The sequence below is a fragment of the Schistocerca serialis genome, chromosome 1 (assembly GCF_023864345.2).
Source record: "Schistocerca serialis cubense isolate TAMUIC-IGC-003099 chromosome 1, iqSchSeri2.2, whole genome shotgun sequence".
Lineage (NCBI taxonomy): Eukaryota > Metazoa > Arthropoda > Insecta > Orthoptera > Acrididae > Schistocerca > Schistocerca serialis.
Window position 1 is genome coordinate 1,025,230,122 of NC_064638.1, and position 12,792 is coordinate 1,025,242,913.

At 40.9% G+C, this 12,792-nt stretch overlaps 1 protein-coding gene across 3 annotated transcripts in view; it reads right to left on the reverse strand.

The window, feature by feature from the left end:
• Window positions 1–12,792, reverse strand: part of LOC126413549 (uncharacterized) — a 241,448-nt gene that overhangs the window by 168,180 nt on the left and 60,476 nt on the right. For all 3 annotated transcript variants that reach the window (XM_050083275.1, XM_050083273.1, XM_050083274.1), the window contains one exon: window positions 11,120–12,702. In XM_050083275.1, coding sequence (XP_049939232.1) covers window positions 11,120–12,691 — 1,572 coding nt within the window. In that variant the 5' untranslated portion in view covers window positions 12,692–12,702. The remainder of the gene's footprint in view (window positions 1–11,119; window positions 12,703–12,792) is intronic.

Here is a 12,792-nt window from a genome sequence, read left to right on the forward strand (position 1 = left end):
ACTATCTACTAAGTCATTTATATATATTGTGAAAAGCAATGGTCCCATAACACTCCCCTGTGGCACGCCAGAGGTTACTTTAACGTCTGTAGACGTCTCTCCATTGATGACAACATGCTGTGTTCTGTTTGCTAAAATCTCTTCAATCCAGCCACACAGCTGGTCTGATATTCCGTAGGCTCTTACTTTGTTTATCAGGCGACAGTGCGGAACTGTATCGAACGCCTTCCGGAAGTCAAGAAAAATAGCATCTACCTGGGAGCCTGTATCTAATATTTTCTGGGTCTCATGAACAAATAAGGCGAGTTGGGTCTCACACGATCGCTGTTTCCGGAATCCATGTTGATTCCTACATAGTAGATTCTGGGTTTCCAGAAATGACATGATACGCGAGCAAAAAACATGTTCTAAAATTCTACAAGAGATCGACGTAAGAGATATAGGTCTATAGTTTTGCGCATCTGCTCGACGACCCTTCTTGAAGACTGGGACTATCTGTGCTCTTTTCCAATCATTTGGAACCCTCCGTTCCTCTAGAGACTTGCGGTACACGGCTGTTAGAAGGGGGGCAAGTTCTTTCGCGTACTCTGTGTAGAATCGAATTGGTATCCCGTCAGGTCCAGTGGACTTTCCTCTATTGAGTGATTCCAGTTGCTTTTCTATTCCTTGGACACTTATTTCGATGTCAGCCATTTTTTCGTTTGTGCGAGGATTTAGAGAAGGAACTGCAGTGCGGTCTTCCTCTGTGAAACAGCTTTGGAAAAAGGTGTTTAGTATTTCAGCTTTACGCGAGTCATCCTCTGTTTCAATGCCATCATCATCCCGTAGTGTCTGGATATGCTGTTTCGAGCCACTTACTGATTTAACGTAAGACCAGAACTTCCTAGGATTTTCTGTCAAGTCGGTACATAGAATTTTACTTTCGAATTCAATGAACGCTTCACGCATAGCCCTCCTTACGCTAACTTTGACATCGTTTAGCTTCTGTTTGTCTGAGAGGTTTTGGCTGCGTTTAAACTTGGAGTGGAGCTCTCTTTGCTTTCGCAGTAGTTTCCTAACTTTGTTGTTGTACCACGGTGGGTTTTTCCCGTCCCTCACAGTTTTACTCGGCACGTACCTGTCTAAAACGCATTTTACGATTGCCTTGAACTTTTTCCATAAACACTCAACATTGTCAGTGTCGGAACAGAAATTTTCGTTTTGATCTGTTAGGTAGTCTGAAATCTGCCTTCTATTACTCTTGCTAAACAGATAAACCTTCCTCCCTTTTTTTTATATTCCTATTAACTTCCATATTCAGGGATGCTGCAACGGCCTTATGATCACTGATTCCCTGCTCTGTACATACAGATTCGAAAAGTTCGGGTCTGTTTGTTATCAGTAGGTCCAATATGTTATCTCCACGAGTCGGTTCTCTGTTTAATTGCTCGAGGTAATTTTCGGATAGTGCACTCAGTATAATGTCACTCGATGCTCTGTCCCTACCACCCGTCCTAAACATCTGAGTGTCCCAGTCTATATCTGGTAAATTGAAATCTCCACCTAAGACTATAACATGCTGAGAAAATTTATGTGAAATGTATTCCAAATTTTCTCTCAGTTGTTCTGCCACTAATGCTGCTGAGTCGGGAGGTCGGTAAAAGGAGCCAATTATTAACCTAGTTCGGTTGTTTAGTGTAACCTCCACCCATAATAATTCACAGGAACTATCCACTTCTACTTCACTACAGGATAAACTACTACTAACAGCGATGAACACTCCACCACCGGTTGCATGCAATCTATCCTTTCTAAACACCGTCTGTACCTTTGTAAAAATTTCGGCAGAATTTATCTCTGGCTTAAGCCAGCTTTCTGTACCTATAACGATTTCAGCTTCGGTGCTTTCTATCAGCGCTTGAAGTTCCGGTACTTTACCAATGCAGCTTCGACAGTTGACAATTACAATACCGATTGCTGCTTGGTCCCCGCATGTCCTGACTTTGCCCCGCACCCGTTGAGGCTGTTGCCCTTTCTGTACTTGCCCAAGGCCATCTAACCTAAAAAACCGCCCAGCCCACGCCACACAACCCCTGCTACCCGTGTAGCCGCTTGTTGCGTGTAGTGGACTCCTGACCTATCCAGCGGAACCCGAAACCCCACCACCCTATGGCGCAAGTCGAGGAATCTGCAGCCCACACGGTCGCAGAACCGTCTCAGCCTCTGATTCAGACCCTCCACTCGGCTCTGTACCAAAGGTCCGCAGTCAGTCCTGTCGACGATGCTGCAGATGGTGAGCTCTGCTTTCATCCCGCTAGCGAGACTGGCAGTCTTCACCAAATCAGATAGCCGCCGGAAGCCAGTGAGGATTTCCTCCGATCCATAGCGACACACATCATTGGTGCCGACATGAGCGACCACCTGCAGATGGGTGCACCCTGTACCCTTCATGGCATCCGGAAGGACCCTTTCCACATCTGGAATGACTCCCCCCGGTATGCACACGGAGTGCACATTGGTTTTCTTCCCCTCTCTTGCTGCCATTTCCCTAAGGGGCCCCATTACGCGCCTGACGTTGGAGCTCCCAACTACCAGTAAGCCCACCCTCTGCGACTGCCCGGATCTTGCAGACTGAGGGGCAACCTCTGGAACAGGACAAGCAGCCATGTCAGGCCGAAGATCAGTATCAGCCTGAGACAGAGCCTGAAACCGGTTCGTCAGACAAACTGGAGAGGCTTTCCGTTCAGCCCTCCGGAATGTCTTTCGCCCCCTGCCACACCTTGAAACGACCTCCCACTCTACCACAGGTGAGGGATCAGCCTCAATGCGGGCAGTATCCCGGGCAACCACAGTCGTAGTCCGATCAGGGGATGCGTGGGACGAGCTGGCCGTCCCCGACAAACCCCCATCCCGACCCCCACAGTGATGCCCATTGGCAACAGCCTCAAGCTGTGTGACCGTAGCCAACACTGCCTGAAGCTGGGAGCGAAGGGATGCCAACTCAGCCTGCATCCGAACACAGCAGTTGCAGTCCCTATCCATGCTAAAAACTGTTTTGCTAAGAACGTCTGAACTAATCTACAGAGAGTGCAAACAAATCGACAAAATTTAAACGGTTATTAAAATACAAGATTGCCTAGTAAATGCAGTAATGCTGCTACTTGTGCACTGCTGACACTGCTCGGCGGCGGAAGGAGACTAAGCGAAATTACACTATTCAGGTACTAAAACACGATGCTACACTCTCAAATACTATGATACGCCCGAAATTTATGAATTACACAATGCAAGTACCAAAAACACGCAAAGAAATTAAGAATTAAACTATGTAACAAATGAGTGAGCTAGGAGTATACGACTTGCTGCTCAGCTGCTTATCCAACGGCGGCAGGGAGCACACTGACTGCGACCAACCGACACTGGCCGTTCAAAACAAAACAGTAGACAAACGACTACGCGAATTTACACTATTCAGGTACTAAGACACGATGCTACACTCTCAAATACTATAATACGCCCGAAATTTATGAATTAAACAATGCAAGAACCAAAAACACGCAAAGAAATTAAGAATTAAACTATGTAACAAATGAGTGAGCTAGGAGTAAACGACTTGCTGCTCAGCTGCTTATCCAACGGCGGCAGTGCAGTGCAGTGCAGTGCGGTGTGCAGTCAAACTAGCAACAACCAACAGAACCTATATTTTGAAGCTTTCTCTCATTCTGTATTACCACTATCTCCTGATAGAACTGTTGCCGCCCTGAGTGCCAAGCTGGAGTAATCCAAACATGATAGTAACCTCACCAAAGCCTTTAAAGGCTGGCAAAATTCTCTAAATTAGTCCAGTAACACATTTTTTGTGCCACTTATACTACCAAATCCATTACTATTGTGAACTAGTCAGTGACCAGTGTACCTTGAAGAAACTCAATACAGTCTACAACTGTGACTTCCACCACTTTTTGCTATGCTTTGAGATGATATATATCTTTCCCAAAATCATGTCCTATCTACCAAAGCAGAATTCCATCATCCACTCAAACCTACAAAATATTGTAGGCCATCTTTAGACCAATTATGGTCTCAATTTACAACTCTACGTCCTTTTCATGTGAACAATTCTGTCCAACCGATGGGCATAGTGCTGTCGAAGTCACAGGCATTTTCTATTAGGTAGTGTTGTGTGTGCAGACAGACACATTATATACCCACTGCGCTACAATTACTATGCAGCATTCAAAGAGGGGATGAAACCTAACCAGCTATCAACATGCATAAATGCCCACCACCATGCAATGGCAAACCATAAAGGGTATACTGTAAACACACAGTCTAACACCTACGATCATGACACTCCTCCTCATTTTTATTATACTCTGTGCCAGCAGCATTCCAAGTGGCCAGTAAGTTACACTTTTGAAAATGATATCAGATGAGTGCAAATAGTATCATTTATATTGATTTGTAACATACTGTTCACAATGGGAATAATACATAGTGCCATAAAAATGGGGAGTAACTAAAACGTGACACCCATTTATCTTTCTTCAGTTTCTTTAAGACCCTAAGAGGTATGAAATGGTACATTACAGACCTGCTTGTATACAACTGTCATGTAACCTACATGTATTTATTGAAGAATGACTTTTCTGTTCAGAATAAAAATAAGGCTGGTAAATAGCAAAAAACCTGTCCTTTTGCAGAAAGATGTTTCCTACTGCTACTCAACAACTGATGTTCTGTTGAATACTCTCCCAGTTAAACCAGTGAATGTGGACATAGGAAACTTGTAAGGAATGCAATATCTACGTTATTTGACATATCAAATAAGCCGACACAACTGTACCCGAAGGGACAACCACACATAAATGTGATGATAAAATGTCCAAAATAAGAAAACTGTTTCCCAATATGAAAGAAACCAATTCCACTATTGTTGCTACATCTGAGCCACAAACAGCAAGACTTTTAGACACTTTTTTTCAATCAAAGGTAGTTACATTCACATAAACATTTGTGCACTAGAAAGTCAAGTGTAAGGACGTGCAAATCATTTGACTCCATACAAAAGTATTAACTGCCAAGGAAAGTACCTACCATAATACAAAGGACATTCAATAAGTAATGCAACACTGTTTTCCCTTGGCCAATTTCGGTTAAAAATGCACAATTTGTTGTGAGACATTGTGGAATATTCCCACTTTATCTCCTACAGCTCATGAAGTTCCAACAGGTGATGGCACTACATGTAGCCTTCAAAATGGTGTCTGTTATGGAGAGGCGGTGGAAAACCAGTGCATCGCTGATATTCATAAGCAATTGTAGAATGTCTGCAGAGGCCTGGCAATGACAAAAAAGCACAGTGACCCATTGTGTGAGGTGTCTGTCACCATCGCAACGAAGTCGAGCAAAATTGTTCGATCTCCTCTGTGCTGGCCAGCTGCACACAGTAGTGACCCCTGCGATGTTGTAATGTCCTGACACTCTCATTCGAGGTGATCAGCAGATCACAATCGGACACCTTGTTGCACAACTGGACATAAATGTTGGTAGTGCCGACAAACTCATCCACCGAATGGGGTACTCAAAGGGGGTTCCTCACTGGCTAACAGAAGACCATGAAGAGCAACGAAGGGCTATCTGTGTGGAATTGCTTGCAAGTTACTAGGCTGACTGTGACAATCTTTTGTTGAACATTGTCACAGGCAATGAAACATGGGTTGACCACCTGGAATAGGAAGCAAAATGGTAATCCAGGATGTGGTGCCACACCACCTCCCCTCCAAATAAAAAGTTTACAGTCGCATCCTCAGCAGTAAAGTCACGGTGACGGCCTTCTGGAACTCTGAAGGGGTTACTCTGTTTGATATCCTCCCTCACGGTGCAACAACAAATTGTGAAGTTTACTGTGCTGCTCTCAGGAAATTGAAGAAACGACTTCAGAGTGTTCGCTGCCACAAAAATGCAAACAAACTTCTCCCTCTTCATGACAACACGAGGCCTCACACAAGTCTGCACACCCCAAAGGAGCTCACAAATATTCACTGGATTGTTCTCTTTCATCCGCCCTACAGCCCGGATCTCTCACCTTCCAGCTTCGATGTCGATCGGTAGAGTGGTACCGTGCACGCATATAGGCCCTCCAGTAAGGTGGCATAAGGATGTTGTTTTGAAAACAGACTGTGCTGAAAAATGGGGTTTTGTAGACAATATGGTGTATTGGAATCTTAAATAAAAAGAATCTTTCAGAACAAAATATTACTTACTGAATGTGCCTTGTAAGAACAGACAACAATAGAAATGTATGCTTACATTCTAAATGTTTATAATCTCTCAATTTCAGCAGTACAAGCTGCAATTATACACATATATGAAAGAATTTCCTCACGAATAAGTTTTAGCATATGATCCAGAATCAGTGAGATTCGGCTGTTTCACATTTATTTCACAATCATTCATGTCTTTCAATAATTTACTAATGCTCAGAAGGCAAAACTACCATAACTATTTCATTAAATAAGTAGAAAAGTAATAAGAAATGAACGTTAATCCTAAGACTGTTTTCTTACCGCTAAGTACACTAGTGTTGCTCCAATGGTCAGACAGTAACAATTTTCACAGCAGTGAGTGTTAGGACTGTATTGGTTTGGCTTTGGAAAACCACAACACCAAAGATTTCAGCAGTTTTTTTCAGTAACTGAACCATTTGTATCTCACTCACTAACATATCATTTATTCTCAAAATCCCTCTAGCCAAAACTCTCCCTAGTCGACTTTCCATTCTTTATCCTTACCTTTCCCACACTATTCCCTTCATGTCCAAATCGTCTTCTCTATTTTCCAATTTCCCCACCGCACCCCCTTTGTTGTGGCAACCATCACATATTGCAGTCATTTTAAAACTCCCACCGTGAGCCAGCTGTCTTCTCTTCTCCTGCCTATGTACTCAATCCCCTTGCCAGGCAAATCTACCCCCCACCCCCCACCCGTCCAGTTGCCAGAAACACTAGTTCCCTTTCCTCTCACTCCTGTTAGCCCGAGGACCAACTCATAAGTAGTGTTCTTATGACCATAAGTGAGTGGATTGTTTTGTATCTGTGTACTCATGTGTGTGTTTAAACCAGAAAAAGAGTAGTAACTCAAAAGATGCAAAACCTGCACTGTTACATGTATCTATAATATGTTGCACATCAATTAGTAATGGGTGAGTAGTTGCCTTTCCTCATTTTTGTTTATTATTGCCATGCTGGAATATCCATGACCATAATATTGCACTACATAAGGGAACAGGCGCGGCTCGTGGTTTATATACTGGGGAAGGCTGCGGTATTTATCGATCGGAGCGCCAACATAGACCTCGGGTTACGCTACAGATTAGTCTGACATAAACAACTAAGAATTCAGGGGGAGGGGGGTGGGCAGATCACTCTCTACCCATAATTTTACATACTGTATCTTCTATAACCAGGTATTAAATATCATTAGAAGCTAACTTCGAGTTAAAATCTTTGGTTCGTGTTTTTATACGTCATCGTTACATTTTCTGACACTTTGCAGCAAATCATATGAAAAGACGCGTTTCGGAGAGATCTTTAATGCGATGAATGTTAACTTTGTGGCTGCTTAATATTTTTGGTGTTTTCAGTTCTAAACTTCAGGCGTTTATTGTGGTTTACCTCCAAAGCTCGAAGTTTACGAATTCGCATGACGATACTGTGATGTTTTGGTGATGTTACAGGTCTTGTGCTGTGATTGGGTGGCATGAGCAACCCATGCAACTGCCATATTAATTCACATGTTTGAGAAGCGAACATGTTAGTATTTATTGTGTATTATGAAAATACGCATTTATGTGAAGGAACGCATTAAAGATCTCTCCAAAATACGTCATTTTTAGTATGGTTTGTTGTGCTAAAGTACACAAAATGTGACACTGTAGCGCAACACACTGTACCGGTACCAAAAGTGATTTGTTTCGGAAAATGTCATCACGTTTATGACTGGCTAAACATGACACTACCCTTTTTTACTCATTTCACTTAATAGGCTAAGTAGGACTTAATATAAAGAAATTAACTCTTATCAATTATGAATGCACTTTTGCTTACCTCAATTCATTTGTTTACAGACGAAGTCAGCTCGTCTCCCCTTCTGCACAGCATAATGGTCTATGACCATTTCATTGAAATTTGGTCGATTCAGTAATTCTTTTTCTAGGGAACACATTGCAAGCATACAAAGTCTGTCTTCATTCATAGTGTTGCGCATGAATGTTTTCACTCTCTTTAACGTAGAGAAGCAGCTTTCTGCCTCTCCGGTCGTCATAGGGAAGGTTACTATTATTTGCAGAAGTTTTACACTTTGAGGAAAAGCTTTAGCCAGATTGTTATCGTAAAGAAAGTTCAACAAGGTCAAAGCACCTGACGCCTTCATAAAATCTTTTCGGCTGTATAACACGTTCAGTTCATGACGTAGATCTGAAGACTGTAAATTGAACAAATTAACAGCTATTTTAAGCTCTTTTTCCGAAAAAATAGTTTCATGTTTTGCAAACAACGGTGGATCAAACAGCTGTGCAATGGATAAGTGATAATTGAAACTGAATCGTTCTCTGATCTGAGTTGTGATGAGATCGCAAACGTTTCGTGCACACACTAATCTTGATTCTGTGAAACGTCCCCGTTTTGCAGTTGGTACTATCTGTTCCCAGTGATCGTCAGTTTCAAGTGAGATATTGGTGTTCTGTGCAAGTGAGGCCCTAATTTGCTGGATAGAATCTGCAAAGTGTGATAAATATTCAACAGTTTTCACTGCATCAATATAACTCTGCTGAAATTGATTAAAGAGAATGTCACAATGAGGCATGACTATTAAAAAAATTTAACCAGAAGAGGAAATCTTCGTCTTGCAGGAAACCCTTCAGTCCCGTGGCCTTGTTTATTGTCTTGTAATCACTGGCATCATCATCAATAATTCTTTCTAGGCACTTAACAATTTCCTTTTGGTATTTGTACACAGTGGTTACGCTCCGTGATTTAAAATTCCATCTGAAGGACTGAGGACAGGTAGGAATACGCTTCTTCACTACTTCGTCAAGAATGGCTGTACGGCTAGAAGACCGGAAAAAGAAGGTGGAAATTCCTTCCAAGTTGCTAAAGAAGATCCACACCTGTTTATTGCCCGTCACACAACGTTCAACAATTAAATTTAACTGATGGGCGTAACAGCGAGCAAAGTGAGCATTCCTGTACATTTCTCTAATTCTAGTTTGAACTCCACTTTTATGGCCACTCGTAACAGGAGCACCATCGTAACACTGAGCTATCAGTTTTTCAAGTGTTTCATGTACATTCATTTTCTCTAGCTGGCAGACAACAGCCGCAGTTACATCATCTGCACTGTGACTTTTTGGGCGTACAAAGGAAATAAATCTTTCATTTATTTGTCCCAGTAGCTCATAGCAAATTATTAGGACCAATTGTGACAAATTTGCACAGTCAGTAGTTTCATCAACTTCTATTGCGAGAAAGTTTGCCTTTTACAGTTCACTCCTGATGAGATTGAGGCACACCTCATAAATTGATTCCAGGAGTTCATTTTGAATTATCTTCGATAGGCCTAAGAAAACATGGTTTTCTGATTTCTCAATGTGTTGCTTCAAGACGCAGTCCAGTTCTGCTATAAGACTGACTAATCCTCGAAAAATTCCTGGGTGTTTGGAATCATCTGTTTCATCGTGGCCCCTTAAGGCAAGCTCGAATTTGCTGCAAAATTTAATACAGTCCATCAGTTTACCCAGAATATAACGATTTTTTGATACATTTTCATTATAATCTTTATATTACGGCGGTAAGCACTGTCTAATTGGCACATAATGTCCACTTTCCCTAGCATTGAAAACTCAATGAAACCATTTAAACATTTTTCGCTGGAATTATGTTTTTTCACCTTTGCGTGAAAATTCGTTAAGTCAGTGATACCAGTTTCAGTCCAGGCACTATCAGTACTATTTGTAAGAAGACAGGTGAAACAGAAAAATGCACAACCACACAACCACTCAGCTGCATCGTACATTGCTCTATTAAAACTGTGTTTGTATCCTTGCCTAGATTTGCACTGTTTCTGTTCTTGATTGATCATTAGATCGGGTCTGGGTGCACCAAGTTCTTTCACTTTCATCCTATGGCCGTGTTCCAAGTTTTTATCTATTAAATTGCACATTGAATTCATATTGCACTGGTTTCACACTCGCAGTATGTCATAGATATTCACAAGCAAGTAAAACTTACTAAAATCTTGCAAAATACACTCCGAAAAAGAAACTTGCTAATATCACACGGTATCAACAAAAGCAGTCAGCATCAGCAAGCAAGGAAAGTAAAGTAACGGGACAAATTTCGCGCACTTTGTCCTCTAATCACTTATGAAACTCTCGCTAGATGGCAGTACTGTTATGTTACTGTAGTCTAGTGCATTCTGGTGGGTTATTTGCAAACTTATTCTAAATATGGATAAAATAGCCAATGGCAGAAACAAAACAACTACGTAAAACATTATCAAAACAATAATACTAAATGTCAATTAATGACGCATTGAAGCATAGTAGAGATGTGCAGAGACAGTAATTGGATAGCAAAGTTTCGGCCACTCTACATCCCTTTATTACATAGATAGTGGAATGTGAAAAACGTGTGGTTGTTGGTATGACACCCTTAGGCTGCAAGCTCTGAGCCGTCGGGTCACCCATAAAGAGCAGTACTATGTAGAAGCCATGCCCCCAAACCGCTACTACATGCAGCTTACAGACGTTCCAAGGCGCAGCCTAAACACTACTAACTGTTTGGAAAACATCTATCAATACAAACAGTTCCAAAAATGTTGACCGTCGTTACTTTAATCTGAATGGGAAATATGCGAAATTAGTCCTGATAATTTAAATTATGTAATACGTTCTTGCAAAATTTACTTTAACATATATTTTGGGGCGACTCCACCTCAGAGCCTTTAATTACGAGCCGCGCCAGTAAGGGAATAATTCTATCATACAAAATAATACAAACACCAGAATACTCTTACGTAAAATTATATCCACAGAAATTTCAAAATTAATAATATTTGAATAATAATACAGAACACTTACCTCCTGCATAAATGGAATATTCTTCATGTCTTTTTCATTGTACTGTATTTCATGTTCACCACGCCTTGATTTCATAAAATTTCGGCATTTGTCTAACTCTGCACATGCTTTAGTGAGACTGTATTTATTTTTCATCAAATATTCTTGCAAAACTACTATACGTATTTTTCTGTAACGGGATTTTAGGTAATTTAAACTTAACTCAGACTCTTTTTCATCATTTTTTTTTTCTTCAAAGAAGTACTTAAAAGGATCAGGAAAAATTTCCAGAAACTCTTCAATTTTGAAATTCTTGAGATACTTCTCTCTAATTTCCATTACTTTCATTCGTTCCTCATACTCTGCTAATGTTGGATACTTGCCACTTTCTAAAGTGTCACTAACAAATTTTTTCATTGCGTCTTCATCATCTGCAATCTGTTCACAAGTCTCTCTTATATAAGTTGGATCAGCATTTGGAAATATAGCAAGCAGATTAGTATAATTTTCATCTATTATCATTTTCTTTTCTTCTTCTGTTCTTCCAGAAAGTTTCTGGTTTGCTGTTTGCTCCCCTTCTTGTTCACTGCTATCTGCAGCTTTTGGGTAACCATTTTCCAATAAACCTGATATAGCATTACTTAACCAGTCGGCATCTTGTGAACATTTATCGCATATGGCTCTCAGAAAATCCTTCTGAGCATCAGGGAAAATTTCAATGAGAGAATTGTAATATGCTTGTTTCTTTTCATCATCCACCCCATTAATGTCAATGCATACAACATCGCTGTCATCAAGTTGAGGAGGAGCAAGTAAATCATCATAGTTTGCAGTAGATGGTCCAGGCAGCGTCAAATCAACTGGAAGGTTCCTGTCAAGTATGTTCTTATGATTTCCATTTCCAGTATGTCTTGGAACTGTAGGATCCCAAAAAGAGGTTGATGGTTCATTACTTACTTCATCCCTCTGTCTTGCATTGACATTCTTAACTGGTTCAGAACTAGGATCCATCACATCTGGATCAGAAAGTTCAGGTTCATCTTCAGATGAGAATGCAAATCCTTCATTTTCCCACAAATATTCCTTAATTTCATTAAACTTGTCACTTTCTGAACTAACATCACTAACTGAATCACTTCTATTCACCAAATTACACTGATCTAAAACTACATCCAGCCCATCTGCTATGGTAACTTTGTCACTCTCTGCTGGACGAGAATCACTATGTGTTGACACACCAACATTCTCAGTCTTGTTGTCTTCATTCGCATCACTCTTAACATGAATTTTAGAAGGCTTTTTTGGTGGAATTCCTGATGTAGATGGTTGATTACGATCAGCATCATAGTTTCTTTTCCTAGCTCTCTTAGGTAACTCTTCAGTGGCCTCACCAGCAGTGTCTTTGTCTTCCCTTACATGGTCTAAAAATTTGAGCACAACTCTCTGTACCCTCTTTGGGTCATCAAAGAAAGTTTCAAGTGATGAATATATCTCATCAATATTTCTCTCTGGAATGATTCTTTGAATATGCATGGCTTCTTCCATCAATTTTTCCCTTGTGTGTCCTTGCTGAAGTAGAAATGCTTCTGCCATTTTGTTGATTTCTGCAACAAAGAAAACAAAACAAATTTTATCTGCACAAAACATATTTTTACTGTGTAAATACGCATCTCACCGCCTGTTTATCCTCATAT